The following is a 27,587-nucleotide window of genomic DNA, read 5'->3' on the forward strand; positions in this document are numbered from 1 at the left end:
TGATCAGATCAGCAAGTCCATTTCTTCACTTGTTCAGATAAATGTGTCTTTTGTTATAGATGCAGGTATAACATCACCTGGTGTTTCGTCGCCTTCACTTTTCATCCTTGATTGCCGTGTCATCTGGTGGCAATCGAAATGCACAACACATTCATTTTTCATAGTTAGGGGCAATGCTGCAGTACATCTCGCACAAAATGTCAGTTTTTCTGAAAACCAGTGGCAACACAATTACGCGCTTGACATATGACGTCGCCTACGTCTAGCGTTATGTTGCACCAGATTATTTTAGCTTATCATTCCTCATTTAGCTTTGAGAATGAACAAAGCCATTGTTCACAGAGGTGGACACAGGATCTAAAGACAACAATTAGAGTAAACTGAATGCAACTGCACCAAAATGCACGCATCTGTGTTGCATTAGTAATGCTGACATTTTAGGATCTTCAGGAATACAAAACATATAAATCCAGAGAGGTAAAGCAGGAGCTTGTCCATTTAGTCATTTGGAATGCTCACTAACGGTTCCCTGTGTACAGCAAATTGTCTTTCACTGGCTAAAAAGATGGTTGGTAATTATAAAGTACTCCTGGCTTGATAGGACATTTGGCTTGACAGCAAAAGCTACATTGGCAAAAGTAAAATTGTTTACCAGAGATTAAATTTTGCCTGATAGAGTATAGTAACATACTGTTGGGGGAACATCTTATGAGAAGCTTGGTTATTTGCTTGTGACTGCAAGCTTGTTGGTCCTCTCTGCCGAACTGGATGGAAGCTGGAGCTTTGCCAAGCAGCAGCATGCAGCTGCTCCCTAATCTCCTGTTTGTCTCTTTAGGAAATAGAATGTTATTTTCTTTTAAATGTTCACTCATTCAAAACAGTTGAGGTGAATTGGTAGAAACTCAAGTGCAGTAGCCCAACGAAACATGGAACAAGCTAAGACATGAAGAGATCGGTAAGAACTTGATGTACCAGAGAAACAGCTACAACATATAATGTTTGAGGAAATTGAATAAGAAATTCCGGAAGTAAATACATTACAAGAACATTTTATTTGTATTCAAAATGTTCATAATTTGCACACCTCCTACACTAGTCTTCCCAAGTAAAACAGCATTGTAAAGCTTCTCAGAGTGACATTTACCATTTACAACCACATTCGTAGAATGAGCTACCTTGACACAGCGTAAGTGCTGTTTGTCGCTGTGAATTGGTGAGAAATATAAGGAGGTATACACAAGCACATAACCTTGCAGCAAGAAAGCCAGTTTAGGATGCTTGTGGCACTGCTTTTGAATCTGAAGGCACCACTTTTGCTTTGATGCAGTGACTTCTCTTGCTTTCTTGTCTTTTGTCAACTGTGGAGAATTATCGGTAAGTATTTGTATATGTATAAAATCTGGATTCCCAGTGGCGGAAAAGAACTAGAAAAACTGACCAACATGTATACAGGGTACACATGCCACAATGCACACCAGAGAGTGAGAAAAAAAAGTTTTGCCTTTAACATGAAGCAGTCATGTGATACGTAGCGAAAGATGATGTGCACTAAGCTTTAGGCTGTGTTGTGTGGTGTTTTTGCAACGAACATTCGCAGGTGTGAGCAAGTAATTCCTTTTCAAGAAGTACAAGTGCGAGTCATATTTGTTTGTGGAAGTTGAGCCTCCCACTGGTGAAGCTGAAAAACTCTGCTTTTATTCCCTATGTTGCCTATTTGGACTTGGCCACTGGTCTCTGCTAAAGTAACCCTTTAGCTTTGTTGGCTGTAAGTTGGAATACTTGAGCAGCTATGCATTCTTTATGTGGAGGAGCCATGCTGAGTGACAGGAGCCATAATGAGTGATAGAATAAGCTTCACGCTGTCCTTGAAAACAAAACGTCATTCCCATCCAGTAAACATGAGAAGAATCCAAGCGCTAGAAGACTAATGAAGACAAAGCAGGTGCATCCAATCATTGACATAACATGTAGAAGAAAATGTTTAGCATCTTCTCCATAACTAGAATGTACTAGAACACTGAGAAAGCATAAACACACCCGCCACAGTTGCTTAGTGGCTATGGTGTTGGGCTGCTAAGCATGAAGTCGCGGGATCGAATACCAGCCACGGTGGCCGCATTTCGATGGGGCAAAATATGAAAACACCCGTGTACTTAGATTTAGGTGCACATTAAAGAACCCCAGATGGTCCAAATTATTGCGGAGTCCCCCACTATGGCATGCCTCATAATCAGATATTGGTTTTGGCTTCTAAAATGCCATGATTTAATTTAATTAAGGCATAAACACCAGGTCGATACAGTAAAGAAATGTTGAATGGCCATTGGACAGTCATGGCAGCTGCTGGCACTATGACACTCTGCAGAATCTGCACTCTCCACTGCCGTAGATCAGCAGACTGGCTGAGAAGTAGAATCCTGAGCTGTCAATGTGTGTGTTGCAAGTTTGAATCGTCACTGCTCAGTGGGAATTTTTATTTAACTATTTGTAATTTGCAAAGATTCTTGGGATTCCAACAACGATACTGGCGAACAACGAAACAACCCCAACAGCTCTCTGTAAAAAGCACACAAAACTAAAGTGGAGTGCGAGTATTAGAGAAAATGGAAAATAACAATGGAAGACTATAAATGAGGGAAAAACGAGATCAAGAAGTAAATGAAAGTACAACAAGCTTACTTGACTTGCTTCTGTCAGGTTCATATAAATGCCCTGCATGAAACCCTAGGGTTTTAAAACAGCAATATGAGGGTTAACATTGGCACAACGGACATGAGACATTCGAAAGATTCATGATGCATAATTGGAGAGGAACCAGCAGGTTAATGTTGAATAATAATTGGCACATGACTCCATGATGGTGAAATCATGTGCTTACTGTAGAAAGCAAAGAGTGGAAATAAAACTAAAAAAGATTGCATTACTGTGGTGTGTGAACTTAAACTGAGAACACTGAAGTGTGGTGTCACATTACACCACCCTGTGGCCCTGTTTCAAAGGAGACTTCACTCGTCATCGTTGCGGAAATATGGGAGAGCATGCCACATTTGAGAAAAATCCACTGCAGGTGGGGAGGAGATATTATTGTGAGGAAGGTGGAGAGGTCCGTCGGAGAGCTATGCCAAATGACCGTGCGTTGGCAGGTGCATCGGTGCTGCGTAACAACCACCATAGTAACGATGCGATTGGTTGTGCCACTGGATTCGCGAGCAGCCGCAAGCAGCTTGTGATATCCGTGCAATGTAGCTGGCATGCTCTTGTGTGTTCCCTTTTGTTTTTGTGGCACATGTTACACGTCATTCCATTGGTCATTCGCATCGTAAATCAACACTAGACTAAATCTATAGAGGAAAGAAACTATAGATAGGAGGGGCCCTGACGTCACGTTTTTGAAGTTGGAAGTGCAGCCATCTTGGTGCGCCATCTGCCTTTGCGCCTCCAATCAGCTCGCTGGAGCAGACAGGCGCGAGCTGATTGGAGGCGCAAAGGCAGCTCGTAGCAACTTGCATTGCTACGAGCCGCCGGAAGCATAGAGTTTCTTACTATAACAGTAATGTAGTGAGAAACTCTATGGCCGGAAGTGTGTGGTGCTGACGCACGTCAAAACAAAGCCTACGAAGCTTATTTAACAGTTTTATAACAGCGAAAGCTGTATATGACTAACCTTCCATAGCTTTCTTCGGCGTCCGGCAACAGTAACAGACTTCGCGATTTCTAACAAACCCATACACAATGGGTTTCATTGTTTGCTTTGTGTGTGATCACTCACGGGTGCAGTGCAGTGGCACAGATGTCAAAGTGCGGGACAGATTAGAACGCTTGCTGTGAAAAATAGCGTGATGTCAAGGTTATTGTAGTATATAAGCAGGAGAGATATTGGCGCCAGAAACAGCTGCATTATCTATGGGGCGGACACATGGTGGTAGGATAGGAGAAGTGGCCAAATGAGCAAAGCAAGCGCGTCGCCGTACCTCTCGAATTTCTGCAGCAGTTGCCAGGTGGCAAAAAAGGTTCATGGGCTGAAAGACACGCATCGCAAGCTTTCAATGTGCAGTAAAAGGTCGGTTATTATCGAAATTTTTCTGGCTTTAAAATGCTGTTTATGATTTTAATAGTTTGTAGAGGCTGTCTGTTGGCCTTGCCCACAAAAAAAAAAGTATGTCAAGCTCTATGGAGCTTAAAAATTTCTAATCGGCGCGGGTAATCTTAACAAGACTGACATGGAATGCTGATCGCAAGGGGTGTGCGTGTATTTTTCTGGAAGTGTGAAAATTTATACCGAGGCCTGTACAGTGTAAGAAAATATTTGGTTTTCACGTCATTGGCTCCTGGATGTAGTTGACTTATGATGGTCTGGCTGTAACTAAATTTCACTGTGCGCTCACCAATTGTTTAATTATTGTTGAGCTCCCTAAGAACAGAAAAAAAGTGTGCAATATAAATGTAACAAAACGTTTTATTGGCATTTAACTTGTGAATACAATTATTCTATGTTAGAAACTGAATACTTATTCAAGATTGCAGTGTACAATTAAATAAATGCACCACGACAGCACAATTAAGCACAGCAAAGTATGTGAACACGAAATCTCCTACGCTTTTTGTTGTGAAGCATTATAGTTCAAACCAGTTTTGATAGCTTCCTTAGTCTTGTCCTGCGCTTTTCAATTTTTTCTTTTACATACTGGTGCATTATCTGATACGTAGTAGAGCGGCAAATGAGCCATAATCGTTTCCTTGTGATCAGAGCATGCAAACACAACGAAATACCGCAACAACGTATTCCCGCGACAACGAAACATTTTCGTATCCCCGGCGAACGCCCATAGGATTCAATGCATTTCGTACCTCTCGGCAACGAAATGTAGCTGTACTGCAATCCCGCATCAACGAAATTTGCCGGAACGTAACTCCGCATATTGCGTAAGGCTAGCAGGCTCCAAAATGTGCTCAAATGCGATTGTTTTGCATTAAAATTGCGTAAAATACCACCGCATTACACTTGCGTGGGCGCTGCCATTTTTGTTCACCAGAACAACCAAGCGCCGGAAGCGATCAGTGCGACGTCATGGCCGCCATCTTGTTTGTTGATCGCCCGTTCGAAGCGGCACTGGCGGCACCATGAGCGGCACGCACGTTGCTACTGACGTGTGACGATGGTGTTTGCGCGCCTACCACACTCTTAGGCAAAGTTACACCCTTTGGCTTGCCCCTTCTGCCACACAACGATAATCGTTATCTACCTTGATGCGTTTCCTTTCTTTAACGCTGCGAGCCCGGAACTTTCCAGTAACGAACGGCACGCGCGTTATCAGAAGGGGCAATCCAAAGGGTGTAAACTGTTCTATGCTGATAACGGGCGTGCCGTTCGTTACTGGAAAGTACCGGGCTCGCAGCGTTAAAGAAAGGAAACGCATCAGGGTAGATAACGATTATCGTTGTGTGGCAGAAGGGGCAAGCCAAAGGGTGTAACTTTGCCTAAGAGTGCAGGCGAGATCGTTGTTCGAAACGCGCGTTCATTTTGCGTTCCCCGCGGTTGACTCGGCGAGGCCTAGTCCAATCGCGTGAGGCGAGACTGAACGCAAACGCGTTTCGAACAACAATCCCCGATCGCGGCAGTGCACTGCGTAGTGTGCGCCTCGGTGGGAAAAATGCAGCAAAAACAAAGAAATCCACGTCCCACCTACGTGGAATTGTTTATGGTGCTTGAGATGACGGTCGCGGCATATGGATCAAGTGTCACGCATGGTGCCATGATTGACCGATCATCCTGGAATACGCATCCCTTGCTTCAAGAACGCTGGCTTTGGTGCCACCCGACAGGCATCGTGTGCGGATTGCCGGATGTAGATTTGCGCGAAAGGGCCGTTATCTCGATCGTTTGCCTTCGCGTACACGAGATACGATCACTTTTGCGATCGGCACCGGCCGCGTCGGCGCCTACGGGCAACAGCGTGCGCTGGAGAAATGCTGCCGCATGCACTGTTGCTCTGCGTCCGGTGCCGAGTTACGCAAAACCTCGGCAAGTGATCGCATCTCCGAAAGCTGTTGACCGTAAATTCCGCGCTACGGCACTACTGCCACTGCTGGTCGACGCATGCGGCACACTTTGTACTGTCAACAATGCGGTTCTATATCCTAGCGCAAAGCCTGCAAAGTAAGCTAACGGAATTTGAACAGTAAAGTTTTGTTCTGCGATGCATTACCTATCTGTGCTGTCTCTTTTCGCAACAACGAAATTCTCGCGACAGCGAATATTTTCGCGTTTTCCGCCGATTTCGTTATTGCGAGGTTCAACTGTATATATATAGGCATGTTCAGATAAGAACGGTAATCGAGGTCCCATGACCATTTTTTTGTTTTCAATGATATTTTTATATGTGATGGGTAAATGTGTCCACACAAAGGAATGAACTTTAGTTTTGCAAGAAACTTCGTAGTTTTCTCGGAAAAAAATTGTATATCACAAGAGGTGGAGAATGTTGTTTTTGCCACTTCGCAAAGTTGCAAGTTTGGAGCCTCACTGCATGCACAATAAATTTTTTCCGCACATAAATATTTTTTCATTACCTCTTTGCAACTTGTACTAGACAAACAAATAAAAAAAACAATTTCTTGCTGTGTCACTCTTCTAAATAAAAAATTGCAAACTTCGCTTCCGGAGCTATGCGGTGCAAAAAAGGCACTTTTCAGGGCAGCCTTAGGGCAAGATGCATAAGGATCTCCACACCGAATCTCTTTCTCAGTATTTTCCAGCTACTTTTACTCACTTTAGGCAAGTTTTGTAGCTCTACACTTGACAGATATTTGTAAACATGGCCTCAAAATTGGCCGAAGCTCAAAAACGTCAAAAAAGTGACAACTTTGATTTGGATTAAAAAAACAAAAACATCATCGAATTTCATTGTATTTGCCTGAATAATCCTCAATACTCGATAATTTTAAGGTACCAAGAAAGTGTTGCATTATATTGTTTTAAAGTATGAAAATGAATACGAAACTGAGTTCATGTTTTTGTTATCTAGAGTTGCTTTTTACTGCCTCTCAGAAATAGTAACTGATGGAAAACTGAACTTGGTTACATATTATTTACCACAATATCCGAACCATCCTCAATGTTTGTAGAGCTTCTACTCGCTTGTTAGCGGCATTCTTAATGCGTCAAAATGGGAATAAATTCGCTATTTCACCTGATGTCTAAAGAACTGGCTGGTGGCGGTCAAACGTTTTTTGTATTCTCTAATTTATCATTCTAAGTTACATTGGTATGTAATGGATTCTTTAAAAATATTAGATCATTCCTTGGTGCTTAGAAAAGTCTTCTATAAATAAAAATTAATATTAATGTGTTTCTGAAGCCGACATTTCCGTACCTGCATCTGTTTACCTCTCCATTCAATGGTTCTACAAGGCACTGTCAGGAGACAAAACGTCGTCTTCTGAGAGGGACAATTTATCTGCAAGGTTTTTAATCAGCAGGAGTTTTAATCGGGACGCAATTTACAAATGGTATGCCGCTTTCTGTGCAGACTGCAATTCAGAAAATCGTAACAAGAACTAAACGGCAGCAGTTGACTTCGGTATGTGCGCAGTATATTGTCCAGCCCGAAGCACAAACGAGATCACAGTCTCCTCCATTCCGAAGCAGCGGTGGAGGCCACGTAGGATGCACTGCCTTCATTTGATTGAACGTACTTCCACACAGGCACGTACCCAGGATTTTTTTTCGGGGGGGGCCCACCACCTCCATCATCATCATCATCATCATCATCATGTTTTATGTGCGCTGCCGTACGAAGGCCTCTCCCTGCGATCTCCAATTACCCCTGTCCTGCGCCAACTGATTCCAACTAGCGCCCGCGAATTTCCTAATTTCATCGATCGACCTAGTGTTTTGTCGTCCTCGATTGCGTTTCCCTTCTCTTGGAACCCATTCTGTAACCCTATTTGTCCAACGGTTATCTAACCGGCGCATTACATGACCTGCCCAGCTACATTTTTTCCTCTTGATTTCAATTTGAATAACGTGTATACCCGTTCGCTCTCTGATCCAAACCGCTATCTTTCTCTCTCTTAACGTTGTGCCTAGCAATCTTCGTTCGATCGCTCTTTGCGCTGTCCTTAACTTGCTCTCAAGTCTCTGCCCCATATGTCAGCACTGGCAAAATGCACTGATTGCACACCTTACTTTTTAATAATAATGGTAAGTTTCCAGTCAGGAGCTGGCAATGTCTGCCGTATGCGATCCAACCTATTTTTACTCTTCTGTGAATTTCCTTCTCATGATCAGGGTTCCCTGTGATTGATTGACCTAGGTAAACGTACTCCTTCACAGTCTCTAGTGGCCGACTGGCGATCCTGATCTCTTGTTCCTTTGCCCGGCTATTTATCATTATCTTCATCTTCTGCATATTAATATTCAACCCCACTCTTACACTCTCTCTGCTAAGGTCTCCAATCATTTGTTGTAACTCGTCTGCATTGTTGTTGAATAGAACAATGTCATCGGCAAACCGAGGGTTGCTGAGATATTTGCCGTCGATCTTTATTCCTAAGCCTTCCCAGTTTAATATCTTGAATTCTTCTAAGCACGCAGTGAATAGCTTTGGAGAAATTGTGTCTCCCTGTCTGACGCCTTTCTCTATAGGTATCTCCCCTGCTTTTCTTGTATAGAATTAAGGTAGCTGTAGAACCTCTGTAGATATTCTTCCGCGAAGGACGAGTCAGTAAGACGAGAAACTATTTACAGATTATATTTACAACAACGGTTGCAGCGCTGACCGGTTAGATTCACAGCGCGAGCCCAGTTCGTTCTTCCTCCTCTTTTCTGGAGTGATGGCGCCCACGCGCATCGTTCAAACAAACACATACCACACGCATGTAGCAATACTTTCCAAACTTTTTACGTAAGCGTTCTGTACTCCTTGATTACGTAGTGCCTCTATGATTGCTGGTATCTCTACTGAATCAAATGCATTTTCGTAATCTATATAAGCCACATAGAGAGGCTTATTGTACTCTGCAGATTTCGCGATAACCTGATTGATGACATGGATGTGATCCATTGTAAAGTATCTAATCCTGAAGCCACCCTGTTCCCTTGGTTGATAAAATCCAGTGTTGCCCTTATTTTATTGGATATTATTTTGGTAAATATTTTATATAATACTGGGAGCAAGCTAATGGTCCTATAATTTTTTCAATTCTTTAACGTCTCCATTTTTGTGGATTAGTATGTCTGCATTCTTCCAGTTTTCTGGGACCCTTGCAGTCGATAGACACTTCGTATAAAGACCCGCCAGTTTTCCAAGCATTATGTCTCCTCCATCTTTGATTAAATCGACTGTTATCCCACCTTTTCCTACTGCTCTTCATGGTTTCATGTCTTGCAGGGCCCTTCTGACCTCATGGCTAGTTATAGGAGAGTTTCTCTATCCTGGTCATTACTGTTTCTAAGTGAGGTATCGTGACTCCTCTGGGTACTGTACACAGGTCAGCTTAGAATATTTCCGCTGCTTTTACTATATCTTCGAGATTGCTGATGATATTATCCTTCTTATCTTTTAGTGCATACATCATGGTTTGTCCTATGCCAGGTTTCTTTTTTACTGATTTCAGGCTGCGTTCATTTTTTTACGGCTTCTTCAGTCTTTCTCATGTTAAAGTTTCGAATATCAGTTGTTTTCGCATTGTTGATCAGTTTTGACAGTTCCGCGAATTGCGTAACGCTGTGCGGCCGCCAGTCCCATACAACCGCGTAGAGCGCAGGACTCTGCGATTCTAGACGTACTGCGCTCACCGCGATAGGTTAGAAAAACACCCACATAAGCACAGCAGAGAAGTGGCTACGTGAGGCGGTTCGACCGATAACTGTGGAAGCGTCATTCAAAACAAGTAATTGTTTTGCACTTCTGGCGGCCTTTTCTCTACTTCCTTTTTAAATAAAAAGATGTTGATGCATAAATATTCTCATCAACAACGGTTAACTTTTTTTATTATTCGCGTTTGCTTGCAGTTTGGTTGTTGCCTTGGCTCTCTCCCTTAGTAGATCGCTTAATTTCTCAACTCCTTGCGATTTTTTGTTTCCAGTTGCCAATTTTGCACGAAAAGTGCTATACAATTAGGGAAAAACACGAGGTAACGGGCGACAGTCATCTTGCTTATGGGTTTAAGGGTTATTGCAGGGTTTCATGATGGACGCTCTTGCACATTATTTTATTTCCCACCTTATCTAACCTATATCACGTGAATATGGTTCCGGGCATCTGCCAGCTTCGCGGCGAGCCGTAACTCGAGGAAATAATGAAGCAAATGGAAAAGTTAAACGCAATTGGCGCTTTCTCCGGCCGCAACTCGTTCTATGAGAGTACAGCCCAGCTGAGTAACAGCCGTATCCCTCTCCTGGTCCCAAGATCAGCCTAAACAGAGAAGGTTGAACTAACAAAAGCAACAGCTATGTGCGTGACGGTTGAATAGATGGTGACAACTGAACGCATCTCGAGTTAATCGCACCGGTGCGGAATCTATGAGAAAACTGTCCTTCACATTACAAGAGATGCCGATAACTACCGCCATCTAAAAGGAGGGAAAAAGGCAGCATAATGCTGACCGATGAACAGCTGCCAAGTATCAACATTGATCTGGCGGCGCTTTAGGAATGTGTGAGGAGTGGTGGCGTGGGTGGGGAGGGGGGGGTATGCCACTTGATTTCGGGGGGGGCCCGGGCCCCCCCCGGCCCCCCCCCCCTGGGTACGTGCCTGCTTCCACATGTGGAGCGTCTGAACTCCAGGCACTTTCTTTGCCGTTTTCCATTCTTCCTTCTTCATTTCGCGAAAGTCTGCAAGCTTCCTGTGTGGGAGCTCTAGAATGGTGATGTTCTTTAGCGTTCCTTGAATTGTGTCCACGAAGCCGCTGGCTGTTTGTATTGCCTCACTTGCAGGCTTTCGCAAGTTGTGGTGTGATGCTCGATGTTTCACAAGCCCACCAACGACGTCGCAAGCATTTTTGCAGTGTCCAGGGGCCGAAAACATCCATTTCATCTCTTGACATTCACTGCGCTGTAGCTCATGAAACTGATATTTATTCTTGAAGTGAGCGGGAGCCCCGTCGCTCACATGTTATCTTGGTGTAGATTGGCGCGTTGTCTTCGAGGTGTGCTTTGATTTTCGGCAGAGCCAAGCATGCATGGGCTGAATCATGAGACATATCGTCGGAAATAACGGCGTAGTTCCGAGTCAATTTTCTTGACGTGACAACGCAGGTAAACACGGTGACCTGCTTTTTCTGCCAACGGTATGCTTGTACTGCGTCTGGAAGCACAACTGTCCAGTTTTCGGCAAAATCAAAATGCAACACAATTGCACCTCTCTCGCAGCTGTGTTTTTCTTCATGTATTGCTTTTGCTTGCACAGATCTGATATAGTTGTGGGGAATCTATTTCATGGTCATTTTTAGAAATTCTCTCATAAATGATGAAGCGGTCAGAGTTTTTTAAACTAGCTCACCATATTCCCATGAAGCAATCAACACCTCGTCCTCGCTGCTCATTTCAAAATTTTCCAAAGTGAAAATGCCATCTTGTGGACAGTGCTCACAATTCTTGAGGAAACATGACGCAGTAGGTTCCTGGCATATGCAGAGACTCTGCATATAATCGGGAGAAAGCGACCTTCCGGAGGCATTCTGCAGTCCCACGAGGCACAACTGAAAGTTTGCACAGCACACGGAAACACACACTTGCCACTGTGGCGAGCATTTCACCCACTTAGGACGCAAGGATATGAATTTTGTGAGGCCAACCTGGGAGGCAGGGTGAGCTTGCTTGTAGAGGCGGAATGCTTCTTGCAAGGACTGTGTCGTGAAGCATTTAGGTACCCATTCCTTCTCTCCCTCCTTTTCAATTCCCACAGCGTCCTTTTTCTTCAGTGTCTGTCTAGAGCAATCGAGTTCATCCATGGTGTAATATTCTAAAACGGTGGTAATGTCTTCGTGTTGTAGTTTACATCTTGTATATCTCTCCTGTGTTGACCATATGCCTTCTTCATCAACCATCTTCTTCGATTTTTGCATAACGTACCTCGTCGCCTCTGGAATAACTTCCTGCACATATTTCATGGTGAGGTTGCATGGTAGCAGTGTCAGCAGCTGGCAACGCTCTTGAAAGGACGTACACCTATTGTAGGCAGCATGTAGGTTGTCTTCCCAGCTGCTGCATTGCGCACACTTTTCTTGTGACGCACGCGAAGTCTCTGGGATGAAGAACGTTCCCGCAATACTTAACGAACAAATGACTACCATTCCACTCTGTGAAGATGGAATGGCAGCGAAAGCACTTTGCTTTTCGTTCGAGAGCTTTGACTGTCGTCAGCATTCACTGCCATTCCATCTTTAGCAGAATGGTTGTCATTTTTTGAAGCAGACGCGCTCCTTTCAAGCATCATCACGGACGGTGGGTGGTGGCGACGGCTGGTGACCCAGCGCACGGTGTTTACGTGGTCAGTACCGTGATGAAACCATGGCCAGCACAATCCTTGGGTGTGCATCAAAGATTTGTTGTTTGGCACTAGAACAGCTGTTGCCTGTAATGCCTGCAAACATACGCTGAAATATGATGAAGGTTAATGGCCTTCGGGATCGGCTCGCACGCGTGAGGAAGATTTCGGAAGTCACGCGAGGAAGCCATGAATAAAGAATCAACAGGTAGCGCCCAACGGTTCCTATACTAGTGGAGAGGAGAAAAGAGAAAGAGTTTGGCAGCGAGGCAATGCATGACTAAACTTCCATCACTAAACCAATATAGCATAATGTGTTACATAACTTATATTTATCGTACAATTTTTTGCTTATCATAGTTTCTTTAATTAAAACAAAGTAAATAGCGTCTGAATTTACAAGTACGCAGTTCACCACCAGTGGCGCTTTGATTGCTACCGGCAAACCGGCGCCGGCGTCATTTCTTTCCCGTCATTCATCGCATTTCTTTCATTTGGTTGTCCGTGTAGAATTCCGGCAAAAATTGTGAGTACTACTTGTTATTCATATACGTCACGTATATACTACTTGGTGCTGACCGTACGAACCAACTCTGAATGTTTCGTGTGCGTTGAATGCATTGTTAACATGTCGCGCTGACTTCCCCGCGTGATCATTCTTTGTCGACTATGAACTAGGCCTATCGCCGACGCCCGAAGACGACGCACTTGTTCAATGTCACAGTACGAGCTTGTTCGAGGTTGAAACTAATTTCTTTCCGAGTGCTGTTTAGGTGCGACCTAGAAAAAATCATCTATGTATGTTTGCTTTTTCGATAGAGTTTGCTGGTTTCATACCTGTCAAGTCCCAGAGTAGGCCTAGCGTCGTCCTCGCTGTCGAGTGGGAAAATGGTGATACGTAGTGAGAGGTTATCGTAATAATGACCTCACTGAGCGCTGCGGCTCCTCATTTACACTACTTTTGTTGCCGTGGTCCTCGTCACGATATTGTTCGGTGAAAGCTTGTTCAGAACTGTAGAGTGCACGCTTCTCAGAAGTTGAATCTATAACCTGCACGCGGAATTTTATCTATTTGTCTGCACCAAACTGCGACAATTGCTATGGAAAGTGCGTTCGCCGGACCGGCAAGTAGGAGAGCGATCGGAACTTGGTTCTCGCACAAGAACGGTTAGGTATTACGTTGGTTGCAGTTTGCCTTCGTATATCAATCGTGACTGTTAGCTTGACCTCATGAGTCTATCGCACTTTTCATGTTTCGTTTCAGCAACCGTGAAAGATGGATGGTGGAGGAATGCGTGGTAGAGGAGGCTACTCCAGAGGGATGAGCCGAGGGGACTTCACAAGAGGCCGTGGTGGACCCACCAGAGGCCGCGGTGGACCGCCTGGGTAAGTTTGTTGCATCCTATTTTTCACACAAGTGCGCATCATTGGTCCCAAGAGTATGGTCACACACATTGAATGAAAATGGTACCCTTGAGGCTAAACAACTCGCTGAAGACATATATGTTAAGCCCAAACCCCATATGAGCGATTTTGCTCGAGACAGCGACGAAACGGGCCGCCGCGCGACAGATCGCCCAGTTATGGAAATCTTGAATTTCGTCCAGCAGCGACTAGCAATAGCGCGAAGCCTGAACAGGATATACCGCGTCAACTGAAACAAACACAGCAGTGCATGGCCAAACCATAACTGAAAGTATAGTGCCATCCAGTCATCGCCATATACAGGTGCACTCATTTGTGTGACAGCACTGCGTGATGGTGCTCCCCCTATACTGCAATATATTTGTTTCTGTTCAGGTCATGTTTTATTTGACTGTGACAAAAGAAGTATCAAAGAAAAGCTAAAATATTGCAGTATAGGGGGAGTCATATAGCACAGTCCGGCAAATCTATGTGCTATAGCGCTAAATCAAATTCAACAGTGGTGCATATTTTACAGTTTGCACAGTCATCATTTTTCCGCTTTCAAACGAGAATCAAAACAAATGAAAATATTGTAGTATATAGGGGGAGCATCATTACACAGTGTGGTCTAATAGGATGTGCACGCTCGTCAGTGGTTATGACTGGATAGCGCCACTATACCTTTGCAGCGGTGCGACTATCTCCTAGAGGGAGAAGATAGGCTCACATGCAGGTAGTGCGAGAATAGGACACGCTAGTGCGCCCGACACTGCGGCTGCTAAGGATGGAGTGCACTACTGTGTCCTATTCTCGCGCTTCCTGCACGTGAGCCTATCTTCTTCGCCTGCTTTCGAGGCGATAGTTGCCCTGCTACACCTTCATTCACGCTTCGGCCATGCGCTTTGCTGCTCATGTTTGATTTGACGTCAGTTGTACATCAGTGACATAGCACTGGTGCTTGCACGAAATGAGCACGCGACTTAATTTTGATGCATGCAAGGGCAATAAAAGAAACATTGCAATACCTTCAAGAATATTTTATCCTGCTCTCGACAGCAAAACAAATAGTAACATTAGAGCATGTATTGTACCAGTTTCAGTGCATATTTGCTGCCCTCATACCAGCAACAGACAAGGTGATGTTACTTGCATCCATTCAGTGATGTTACTTGCATCCATGTGGTTCAATTTGTAGGCAACAAGTTGACACAGCAGCTATCCCATTGCATTTCTTGTCGTCATTGCACACAATATTGCCTACATGGGGTTTATACTTCACAGAAGTCTGAAACCGAATATTTATTGCTAGTTCAGCTATGCAGAATGTCTGTTGTGGTAATACAGTCGAACACACAGATTACCTCCTTGAAAATACTATGTAAAAGTATAGGACAATTGCATAGTATATCAAATTCCATTTTCGTTGGACATTCGATATATCGAACGCTGCGCCCCTGGAAGGTGCGCTTTTCCCAAAGACATTCATGTCCGGTCCTCAGGGGAAAACATTTCCGCAAAGTCAGTCAGCAGGCTCCTCCTCTGCGCATGCGCGGCCGTCGCCCAGCGACGGAGACGCAGAGCCTTTCCCCCGTTCTTGCGCCCCACCGGCACGAGCTCTCTCGCTCCTCCTCTACTGCCGGCGTGTGCATTGGGCAAGGGCATTGGAGCTCAGCGAAGAGAGTGCGCGGCATAGAGACGCGGTGACGTTTCCAAGCCACGCTTCCTGGGAAAAGGGAGAGAGAGTGAGGGGTTGGCACGGTCGCTCGTGGGCCAGGGGAGACGAGAGAGCCAGAGAGGGCTCAAAAAACGAACACAGTGCCTTCGACGGCATATTCCGCCGATCTTTTTCCCCGCTCTCTTCTTTCTTTTCCCTTTGTCGTTCCTTCGCAGCCCCGTTGACTGCTGCTCGAACAGGCTTCGCTCGGACTGTTCCATCTGCGCATTGCGCATTTTGTTGTGCGTACCTCTGTTTCAACGTGCCGTGTGTAGCGTGTGATTGCGGTCATCTGGTGAGCTACGGTATCCGCGGACATAAGAAAAGAGGAAGAACCTGGACTTTGCAAGAAAGCTTGAAGTAATCCGGCGTGTCGAGAATGGAGAAAAGAAGTCCTCCGTGGCAGACGCATTCGGCATTCTGCGGAGTACTTTCAGTACGTTGTTAAAAAACAAGCAGGACATCAAGCTTAAAGCAGGTCAGGAAAGTCGCTCGGGAGCGTGTCGTGTGCGCCCTGCTGCTTTTGACAAAGTGGAGAAGGCACTCTATACGTGGTTTCTTGAAATCCGAGTGAAAAATATTCCTGTGGATGGCCCGATGTTAATCGAAAAGGCCAAATGGTTTGCCTACGGCTCTTGGCGAAGAGAACTTTTGTGGTGGCACTGGATGGCTGCAAAGGTTTTAAAGCCGCCTCGGCATTGTAGGAAAGGCCATTTCAGGCAAAAGTGGGGCTGTCAGCAGCCAGGAGATGCAGCAGTGGCTTTCTGAGAAGTGGCCGAAGATCACCGAGTTTTCGCCTGCAGAAATCTTCAATGCAGACAAAGCTGGTCTCTTTTGGCAAATGTCCAAAAGCAGTCCAAAATTAGTGATTTTCTTTCCGTGAAATCAAGCGCTTTCATATTGTGTGCACATGCTATGTGATTCGCGGCTGTTCCAATCGGTAAGCCACAATTTTTTATGATCGCGAGTGCTTTTTTGGCCTATATCTGTATATCGAATTTTTGCTATATTGAACTATTTTACGATCTCCGTCGAATTCGATATATCCGGGTTCGACTGTACTAGTAGCTTCCATTGCTGCTGTATACCAGGCAGTACAGTCGAACCTAGCTATATCGAACTCATAAAAAAACTTCACTAAAAGTTCGATATAGGGCATACCGTTAGAACCCATGTATAACATGAACCCGTATATAGTACGACGTGAAATTTGTGGGACGCGAAATGGAAAAGTTTTATCCATGTATAATAGGAGTTAGGAAAACATTTGCCGTATTTACTCACATAATGATTGCACCTCGAACTTGTTGCAGCAATATGTCGTGTGCCAAGTCTAGCTAATCATGATGATCGCGCTTGCCATTTGTCGAATGCTGTCAAATGTTACGCGAAGAACTCTTGAGCATACCAAGCGGTCTGCATGCACCAAACATTCTTAAGCACATGCCCCATTTCATTCCTTTCATCACTTTCCGTACTTCCATAAAAAAAAAAAAGGCTACAACCAAATTTGCCTTGGCTTTATTGCTTGTAGGCTTCATAGTGGTTTTGGCCAACAACGACGAAAAAGGCGCCTTTCGATTCTTGTCTGCACTCATAGGCACGCAACAAATCGTGCGGGGCCACGTTTACGCTGATATGTTAGAAGTGTACCCTATTCATACGTCGACGCTTGTAACACAGCGAAGATATTTGCCCACCCTTAGCGGAAACGTGCCTTATTAGAATATTTGTGAAGACAAATGCCGCAGTTTCCACAGCATGCTTGCCATGTTTTTCTGTCACTGGCAGCCAAGTGTGCCCATCTCTGTTTCTGTCCCCTCAAAGTGGACATGGTTACGTTATTGTCACAAACTCGCCGATATTAACGATATTACTCATTACTGATGCGGAAGAAACTGTTTCAATGCGCGTAATGTACTTACGAGAAGAAAGAAATTGCGTTTGGCTTGCTCTGCTGGCCGCCATTTTTGTTTTGGTGTCCCGCACTGCTACAGCGCAATTGTACAGCAGCAGCTGTCTGCTTGACCTGGTGAAAAAACAGAATTCTTTTCGCGGGAAATTTAACCCGCGTAATGATCGCACCCCGACTTTGCATCAATTCGTTTGACAAAATAGTGTGATTATTATGCGATTAAATACGGTATTTAAATTGCACTCTGCATTTCAGTCGCTGTGTTCCTCAGCTGTGCTCTCTTCGCATGGTTCCTTGTCAGACATATCTTCCCAGAGGTACTAATCCTCTGTGCCATTGAGCGCGATTGAGATGCCGCACTTGAATGCGCAACGCACAAGGTCCTCTGGTATGCTGGCCCATGCGTCCACAATCCACTTCCATAGCGTGGCTGGTGAAGCCCACTTCAGCTGTCTGGTCGGCGTCACTGCAGGCCTACCTAAGCGCATCCAGTCTGCGTAACACCACTTGACCACGTCTTTGAATGGCTTGTTCATGCAAACATCTAAAGGCTGCAGCTGAGACTTCATCTCACCCGGAATAACGAGTTCAGTGCCGGATTCGCGCAGTAGGTTCACTGAGTCTGCCGAATGGCAACGAAATGCGTCCAGCACGAGGATGGACGGGAACGACAACAGTGCGCCAGGTCGCCTACACCAGACGGACTTTGTCCAGTCCAGCACAATATTCTCTTTCATCCAGCCTTTCTCGTGGCATCTCACGACCACATTTTTTTGGCAGCTCCTCACCTTTAGCCACTGTCTTGCGCTTGAAGACGACATAGGGCGGCGGGAGCTTGCGTCTGTATGCTGTGCATGACAACTTGACGGTAACTCGCGTTTTCTTGTTGCCAGTGGACCAGACTTCAACTTATTTAGAACCCTTTTTGTGCACAGCAAGTTGCAATGGCATGTCCAGATAAACCGGTGTTTGGTCAGCATTGCAGATTTGCCCTAGCTGGAAGTTCTTAGGCTTGCGCAACAAAATAATGTGGCACTGGAAATCCACAAGCAACTCTTCGAACGATTTGGGCAGCTTTTGCGAAATCTCTATTGCGAAGTTTCAGTTTCGTGGTTGTGCTAGCAGGTACCACATATCAAACTTAAAAGGTCCCTGAATCTGTTGTTCTGGACAAATTTTGTAGACTCCTTGTGTACATTTACAGTAAAACATTAGTGCCACAATTTAAGTGAAGCCTCTTGTATTAAGAGAGCTTCGTACGATTACAAGTTACCCTCCTTCCTAGCCATGCTTTTTCTGCTCAACTCGTTCGCCAAGTGATAGGGCTAAGCTCAGTCTTCACTGGCTCTGCGTCACGTCGCATAACTTTGTCTATTTCCGGTTGTCTTGGAGCCAGCGTACAGCTTCTCCAACCTCTCCGCTAGCCTCCTGGCCATTGATCCCCTGCAAGAGCCATCCAAGCATTGTGTTGCTACTTTCCGTCACAGCACCGAGTGTGTGCAGTACAGTGAAACCTCGTTAAACCGTAGTTGGCCGGAGCTCTGAAAAAGTATGTACTAAACGGTAGTACTGTTCAACCGAATAGCATGAGATCGCCCACTTACCTGTCGAAAATGGAACATGAAAGGGAAAAAAACATGCAGTATTTATTCACTTCGCGCGACAAGTGTTGTTTTCGTTTGATGCCGCGGCGGCCTAGCACGACGACAGCGGCCTCAAACTTACTGAAGCTGCGTGCCAGCTTTTCAGCCAGCCCCCTCCTCTCCGCAAACACTCGCATGGCAGATCCCTCGTTGGCGTTACGTATTCTCCGTGCACGTGCGTAGTAGTGCTGCAGAAGTCTCGGGGGCGCCTTTTTCATTGCCGGGTGCCGGAGTTTGGAATACTTTTCATTTGGAATAGAGTTACGTTATCGCGCCCCTGTTCTCGTCGCAACGATTGCATTCATGAGGCTGACGTTATGCGTAGCTTATGCCACTGTCGGGCCTGAATCGCCCATGCTGTCGCTTTCCATGTCCTCATCACTGTCGCTAGTCGACACTTGGGCAACAACACAGGCAACGATGGCGAACCTCGTAGCCGACATGTCTTCGTGGTCACAGCAGCGCTGCCAGGCAACTTCGTCGCATTCCGAATGCCACATACTGTAGTCAACAGCAGATCGCTGTTGCATGCCGGCGCCGACTCCGTGTCACGTTCGATAGCATAGACGATGTCTAATTTTTCTTCTATGCTGAGCACCCGGCATCTTTTTTATCCGAGCTTCGGAAAGACGAGAGTCCTCGCTTGCACGACGCCATAACGCTCTCTGGCACGGCGTCGAAATGTTGATGTTGATGCGGCTTCACGCGCAAACGCACAGGGCGCTTGGAGGCCGCTGTTCCGATCTCTGAGGCTTGTTGTTCTGCCGGGCTGCCCGATGGAGACGGCACACCGCCGTGTTTGCGACGAAAAGTTGAAACGCTATGTTTTAACGGATCCATACGCAATAAGGTGGTACGGTTTAGGCGGATACAAAACACATTATGTTCAATGGCCGCTGAATGGGGGTTTGACTTTACTACTTTTAAAACGAAACTACTGTTTAAACAGGTACGGTTTAACCCTTTAGCTGTCGGACATTTCTGGCCGTGATGCACCCCCAGTGTCGGCTTGGTTTCAGGGAACGAGCATAACAGGGAAAGAACATAGCAATTTATTTTTTATTATGATTGGTATACAAATAACATAGTTAATGCAATATGCACATTTCAGTGTTCTGCAGCTGTTGTTAAAAAACATCATTGTCAGCCTGACTATAACATCCGTTCAACATCCGAATCTGACGATGCGGAACTCATCTCTTCCTCGCATGAGACGCTGTCCGAGTCCAAACCCGAGCTCGCCTCATATTCTGAATCGTAAGAACCACCGCTCCAAAGAGCAGAGGAAGGTCCCACGCGCTCAGCCATCCGAAAGTAACCGTGTGCAAGGAGGATGCACTTTCAGGCGCCCGCAGAACGGAGAGAAATGGGATGTTGTGTGATCAAGAAGACAGAGGGAGATCAAAAAGGCTAAAACAAAGTTCGAAGGGCTTTACGTTTACTGCTGCAAGTCGGAAGTGAGGGTGCGGTGAGAGAGCGAAAGCAGCAATTGAGTCACTCTTTTCGGAGAGGCAACGGCACGTGCACCTGAACTTGCCACGCCATAGCAGACACACCAACAGAAGAAAAATAAAAACCTTCAAACCAGCGGAGATGGCAGAACAACCCTTGAACCCATAACCACGCGCGCGCGACGCATGATCCAGCTAATGCGGAGCCACCGCGCCACTCAGAAAAGAGAAAGTGGGGAGTGGCAGTCGCACCGTACTCTTCAATACATGGACTAACACAGGTCGGGGCGAAAATACGAACTTGTAGGAAGAGTCAACAGATGGCATGGCCAGTCCAGGAGCGCCAGCTTTGCGCTCAGGCGCGAAATGTTGAACACACGATAGAGAATGTACCGGTACGTCCGTGACAGCGAAAGGGTTAACGAGGTATTACTGTATTCCGGTACACGTAGGCAAGCTGGGCATTCTGACGGATGGGGAGAGGCAGACTAGAGCCCCTCCATACTATTACAGCTGTGGTAAAGGAGCTATACTGTAGACGTGAGCGGCCTCTATGGTGCAGCCACCTGGTGGAGCAGAACTTGACCAGTTAAATACGAAGCTATTTCTGTAACCAAGTGTAAAATGTTTTAAACATTTAAGGGGAGACGCGGGTCGAAAAATCACGGTTTTCTAAAAAAAAATCACTTTTTTGTTTTAAGCTGCATTGTCATCTTTGGTGTATAAACTTTTATTTCTGTAAATATCAAGCCGAAATTCGGACGAGAAGTCACCAAAAAATGCGCCTAAGTGAGCGGCGGTGACTCTATAGTCCACCGAAAGTTTAGAAAATCCGCGCCGTTTGCATCGTTCTCACGCAGTCGAGCCTCACCGGCCGCCATTTGCAATCATTGGGGCGTGCAGCGTCAGCCCTTTCCTCCAAAGTTCAATGGCTGTCAGTCTCGTATGTTCGCGGAGAATAAAAGAAAAACGAGAAAGAAGACGAGACTGTCGCGCGTTTTGAATTGCGCGCCATGCAGCGCGGCCCTGCCATTGGACGGCGGTGCTCCTTTTGTGCAGCAAAGCCGAACCACCGCCACAGCGCGTTCTCGCTAGCCGCACAGTTTCCCGTGTTTTCTCCGAGTTTTCTTGAGATGACAAGCCCGAAAAAGTGCAGTTCCGACGCCCGGAAGTATCGAACTCGGCACAAGTACAGAGGGAAACGGCGTAAGACTGTTAAAAAAACGACAGCCGGGAACGACGCCCGCGACGCTCCGACGTCGGTTAGGCCTACCGCCGACACCGGTCACCGCGACAGTGGTGAAATCGACGCTGCTGTGGATTTCGTCAGTGCATCGCAGAAAAAGATGGAATTCTTCAAAAGCGAATCAAGGTCGGTCGGTGCCCCTGCTGCTAGCACGGTGTTGTGCGAGATCGGCGCATTGACGGCACTGGTGACAGGTTCGGCATGCCCCACTTGCTGTGAACGGAAACTCGCCGTCCGAGAAGCAGCTGAGAAGCGCAAAGGACTTTCGTCGCACCTAGAGCTACGCTGCGAAAATACCGACTGCCCTGAATCTGTGCTTTCATTCACGCACACGTCGAAGCGGATCGTCTCGGCCGGTGCGTGCGGTGACTCCGGGGCGAACACTCGCTACGACAGCGGGAGCTCGCGCGACGGCTTTGCCGTAAACGTGAAGGCTGTTTTGGCAGCGCGTGCTATAGGAGTTGGATATGACCAGCTTTCGCGATTTTGTGCGATCATCGGCCTTCCAAAACCGCTGCATCACAAGACATTCCATGCTATCTCTAAGAAGCTCCATGGTGCTGCAATGGAAGCTGTTAGCCAAAACTTGGAACTGGCACGAAAAGTCACGAAGGACGCCGTTGGCGGCGGCGATGTGCCGGTCATGTTTGACGGCACTTGGCAAAAAAGGGGCCATAAAAGCCACAACGGAGTGGGCACAGCTGTGTCCCTGGACACAGGTCTTTGCTTGGACTTTGAAGTCCTTTCAAATTACTGTCTTGCTTGCAGTATCCACAAGGACATGGGTGGTGATGATGAGGTATGGCAAGCCTTTCATCGTCCTGTATGTGAAAAAAACACTGAATGTTCATCCCATGCAATGGAACCTGAAGCAGCAGTGCGCATATGGCAGAGGACTTCGTCATACGAGACCCCACTGCGCTTCACAAGTTTCTTGAGTGATGGGGACAGCAAAGCCTTTACTGCCGTCTGTGGGGCTGAGGTGTACGGTGACACTGTCATCGAAAAAGAAGAGTGCACCAACCACGTCGCAAAACGCCTAGGCACTGCTCTGCGAAAAATGACAACGCCACTGCCAAGAGGTGAAAAGCTAACAGTCGCAGCCATCCAGAAACTGCAGACATACTACCATATAGCCATAACAAATAACAAGGGCAGTGTGCGCAGCATGTACACTGCTATATGGGCCTCCTATTTTCATTGTTGCTCCAGTGATGGGGCCAGCAGCCACAAATTTTGCCCTGCTGAACCAGATTCCTGGTGCAAACATAGGCGTGCTGAAGCACTGGGGGAGCCTACACCACGCCACACCCCCTTGTTGACAAAAGCTCAGGGCTTGGCAATTATGCCTATATATAAGCGCCTTACTGATGAGAAGCTCCTGGCTCGGTGCCTTCATGGCAAGACGCAAAACGCAGCAGAGTCTCTCAACAGTAAGATATGGCTGCTGTGTCCAAAAACGAAATTTGCTTCCCGGACATCTGTGGAGACAGCCACGGCTATTGCCGTGCTGTGGTACAATAAAGGCCATGCGGGCTTTGAAGAAGTGCTACAAGAGATTGGAGTACTTCCCCCAGGAGAGTTGGTTACACATAGCGACCATTCTGATGACATTCGCATAAAGAAAATGAACTTGAAGCGAACCGCAGAAGCAAGGGCGCACCGTCGTAACGCAGTGAAAAGGGCTCGCACCGAGGAGACCAACCGTAGGAGCCGGGAAGGGCCAAGCTACAGTGCAGGAGCATTCTAGAAACTTTTGTGTGCTTTCTGTGAAGCTGCTCTTGAGTGTGACAAAGATTCATGCAAAAACAATTGGATTTTGAAGAATAGAAGGTTTTGAAACTTTCAAACCTGTTTTTCTCATTTTCAAATTTTTTGATATTTTCGTGTCTTCCGGGAAGCCTTTTGTACACTTAGAATTGGTGTATACTAACGAAATTTGGCACACATACTCTTGAAGGTATGTAGAATGCTGATATCTACTTGAAATTTCAATATCAGTCGTCAGTAATTACAACAGTACGAAGTTATGTCTCAGGGAACTGAAAGAAACAATGGCTGAAGTATCAAAATTTTTTTGTCCCACTTCCTATAACTGAACACATTTTTTGACTAGATATCGGCACTCTGTGATCTACGAAGAACTAAATAAGCTATAGCAGAATACCTTTTGTGAAAGTTTAGTTCATAAAAAAGTGCCCGTAAAGATCGCTATAATTTGTCATTCAGTATAATATAACTCGAGAACTATAGCAGCTACACAAAAACTAATTGCATATTTGAAATCTGCATAAAAAACTCTCCAGTTGGTTGAATTTTGAAGTCTCTGGTACAAATAATAAAAAAAAAGTTGTTTCGAGGAGCCTCTCCCCTTAAAAGGACATATTCACTATTATGTTCCTCCGAAAATTTACACCAGCAGCATAGTAGAATACACTTGGTTACTGCTATATTAGCTCTGTGTGTGTCTGGTTGAGCTCTGTGCCACCAGGTGGCTGCACCAAGCAGGCCATTCATGTTTGTGCCTCCGCTCATCCGGCAAAATGGCCAGTCCACTTGCACTAGCATTTACCAAAATACCAGACAAGCTAAAACCCTCTATTGTACTAGTAATCCTCCGGCGTGAAGTGACAGCTGCAAGGGCTTAGATCCTGGTGCTGCTATTTTGCAGCTTGTCATATCGTCAATCACTACGTTGCAGCCCACAAAACAAGGGCAAACCACGGGGATCGTGGAAAGGGAGCTTGAGACGAACAATGAACCGCGTAGCTTGTCAACACTGAGCACGAAACACAAGCACCCACTTGTTGTGTGCTGGAAGTGCTTGAGTGTAGTGATAAATTGACTGTGTATTCTCCTTCTGTTACTTCTTTTTACAGGAACAAATTGGCCAACATTTCAACTTTTATGAAAATTTTTTTCACCACAACATTGGATAAATTATCGGACGATAGGACCTGGGTAGCCAATCGTATAAGCTTGCCCAACTGATGCCAGTTGGTCCAAACACATCAATTGGGATAGGGCAGCTGAAAACACAGGGGAGTGGCACTGCTGTGATCAATAGCAACGTGCATTTTTAAAACCTTATAATAAATTATGCTTTACGTGGAGCACTTTAATGTGTCACTTGGTCATCAGGACTTACCCGAACGACTCCTTAAATGTGCAAAATCATCAAAATAGTTTCAGGGTCCCTTCAAAACCTGTTTAACAGGTTTATGTACATTTGAATGGTCTCTCTCTCTCTTTTTTTTTTTTTCTTTTTTCCAAGTTGAGCTTGGAAATGGTATTTACTTATTGATGGGATGTAATTGTCAGCATGAAGTCTGGTATATGCAAGATGCCTGGTAATATTCATAATTGGAAGCGTCAGTGAGACACTATGGTAATACAAGGGCATTGATTAGAAATAGCTTATCGGTAAAGCCTTTGTTAGGTGGAAAGAATAGGGTCAGCAACCAAATGATCTTTGAGCCAGTGTTTCTGATCTGTTGTAAATGCTAGACTCCTGGCATCAGAAATTGACACCTGCCATCGCACAAACCAGGTCAAATGGCCGTTGAACATTTGCTGTAGAACCAGCCAGCAAGCACTTGTGCGGTGGCTTTTTCTGTCGGGTAATTGCTGATGCTCTTTGAAATAATGACATGCAAACAAATAGTGGGACACACAGGCTGCCAAAGGTGATTTTAATACAATCACAATATACATTGTTTTACATTGCACTGTTCGAGTCGTGCAGTGCTAGCTAGTCACTGTCGGGTGTCTAGTAACTGGGAAATGTCAGAAAGAACCTTGAAAGATTATAGAACTGTCGAGAAGAATGATTAAGTGCGCTGCCTAAAGGTCGACTTACATGGAGCAAACTGTCCTGACTGGAATTTCAGCGGTGAGTGCTGGCATGGCAATACGATAGCATGCCTTCGTCGTGCTGCACACACATGCAACTAAAAACAGGCGGCAGCTGGCACCGCGATTTCAAGTGGGAGTTGGATGCAGTCGAGCCCTGATTGGTCTACGCTGCCTGCCTGCGTTCGCAGTTTTAGGCGGTCGGCGGGCTGCGAGTGACAATATTATGCTCGGCTTGATCGGTGGCAAACAGCTATGTTTTGGCCGCTGGCCACTGCGTTTTGCAGCAGTGGCCAGCGGCTCATTGTGCAGCAAGCTCATTGCAGCACCCCCAAACCAGCTTTCGTGCTCAATAACAATTCTGTTCTTGACCACCATTTAAACAAAAAAATGTATTTGCATGTTATGTGTAGCAGTGGCTTGCACGTTAATGGGCATTCTCTTAAATTTTGTTTCTCCGGATTGCCCAAATTTTAGTATCGTTGAAAAAATATTGGGTTGGATTAGTTGCTGTTGCAAATTTCTAAGTCAGTATTTTCTTGGGATGAAAAAATGCTTGGCATTGTGCTGATGTGAGACTTGCAGAAGAAAGAAACATATTTTGGACGTCTTAGTGACCATGGCCAAGCTGTGGCTTGCAAACAATTTTTTTTCTCTTTCCTCTCTATCTTCTTCGGTCCAGGTGAAAAACATATTTGGGGGCGGGGGGAGGGGCAAAAAAGAGTGCTCATGCTGCTTGTTCAGGGCTCAGGTGTCCTGGGTGGTTAGAATAATGGTCCATCATGTATTAACAAAGCATTTCATGCAGGTTTTAGTTCCATCGAGAGAATGTTTGCAGTTTTTGATGAGTTTGCATGGCAGTAGGCTCTGGCCACGTTGTTCTGTCACTAGCGGTGGAGGAGGCTTGTACCGCTGGTAATAAGCACTTTTGTTTGTCCTGGTTTTTGTGTACGGGGTGTCGACACTAATAATGCTGGTAACCAGCTTGCTCACTGCTGTCAAAACTAGACGGTGTTCTGTCAGCCACTTTGTTATGCATGCTTGCGTCTTTTATGTCAGCAATGTTACTATGTTGGCATTTGTTCATTGCAGTGCTTTCCGAGGTGCGCCACGAGGAGGCGGGGAATTCCAAGGGCATGGGCGGGGTGACTTCACACCACGAGGTCGCGGAGATTTCTCACGAGGTCGGGGTGGTGCTGGTGACTTCTCTTCGCGAGGCACTGGAGAGTTTGTCCCCCGAGGTCGGGGCTTTACGCCGCGTGGACGTGGGGGGCCTCCCACACGTGGTGACTTCACACCAAGGGGCCGTGGAGACTTTGCACCAAGAGGTCGTGGGGACTTCGCACCAAGGGGCCGCGGGGACTTCGCACCAAGGGGCCGTGGAGACTTCACACCAAGGGGCCGCGGTGACTTCGCACCACGGGGCCGCGGAGACTTCGCACCAAGGGGCCGTGGAGATTTTGCACCCCGTGGAAGGGGTGACTTCAACACTGCGAGGGGAGGTGAGTGCACGCAAGCTGTGGAGCCTGATCTGTCAGTTGTTTCTGGCTACATCTAGTGCTTGTAATGGATCACCAACAAGCCGAAGTTGCTGTTTCTGTGAGTAAGTGCCAAGTGTGTTCAGATATATATATACAGTAGACTCTCGTTAATTCAAACTCGAAGGGACCCCAGGATTTTGTTTGAATTATCAGGAAGTTTGAATTATCGGAAGTTCTCGCATATATGACTCTGAGCAAGATTACAGCGCACATTACAATTAATTATCCACTTAAATCATATTTTAAACATTTCACTCTTTAATTACACAGTAAAAACAGAGCAGAGGTGAAGGATCCAGAACAAGTTTAATGGAAATCTATGTGAAG

General features: G+C 45.9%; 2 protein-coding genes and 1 pseudogene across 4 annotated transcripts in view; 2 read left to right on the forward strand and 1 right to left on the reverse strand.

Annotated features, from left to right (window-relative positions):
* Positions 1-336: 336 nt before the first annotated feature.
* Positions 337-12,712, reverse strand: LOC126541980 (uncharacterized; annotated as a pseudogene).
* A 196-nt stretch (positions 12,713-12,908) lies between these two features.
* LOC126541667 (uncharacterized) overlaps positions 12,909-27,587 on the forward strand; it is a 55,707-nt gene continuing 41,028 nt past the window's right edge. For all 3 annotated transcript variants that reach the window (XR_008614797.1, XR_007601700.2, XM_050188529.2), the window contains exons 1-3: positions 12,909-13,017; positions 13,756-13,877; positions 26,812-27,221. Coding sequence is in view for 1 of the 3 variants with exons in the window: in XM_050188529.2 (XP_050044486.1) it covers positions 13,768-13,877; positions 26,812-27,221 (520 nt within the window). In the remaining 2 variants the exon portion in view is untranslated. The remainder of the gene's footprint in view (positions 13,018-13,755; positions 13,878-26,811; positions 27,222-27,587) is intronic.
* On the forward strand, positions 21,894-24,238 carry LOC126541666 (uncharacterized). The gene has a single exon (XM_055076824.2). It carries the CDS (start codon positions 21,968-21,970, stop codon positions 23,615-23,617), a length of 1,650 nt encoding a protein of 549 aa, XP_054932799.2. The 5' UTR covers positions 21,894-21,967; the 3' UTR covers positions 23,618-24,238.

This window comes from Dermacentor andersoni, chromosome 2 (genome assembly GCF_023375885.2).
Source record: "Dermacentor andersoni chromosome 2, qqDerAnde1_hic_scaffold, whole genome shotgun sequence".
Classification (NCBI taxonomy): domain Eukaryota; kingdom Metazoa; phylum Arthropoda; class Arachnida; order Ixodida; family Ixodidae; genus Dermacentor; species Dermacentor andersoni.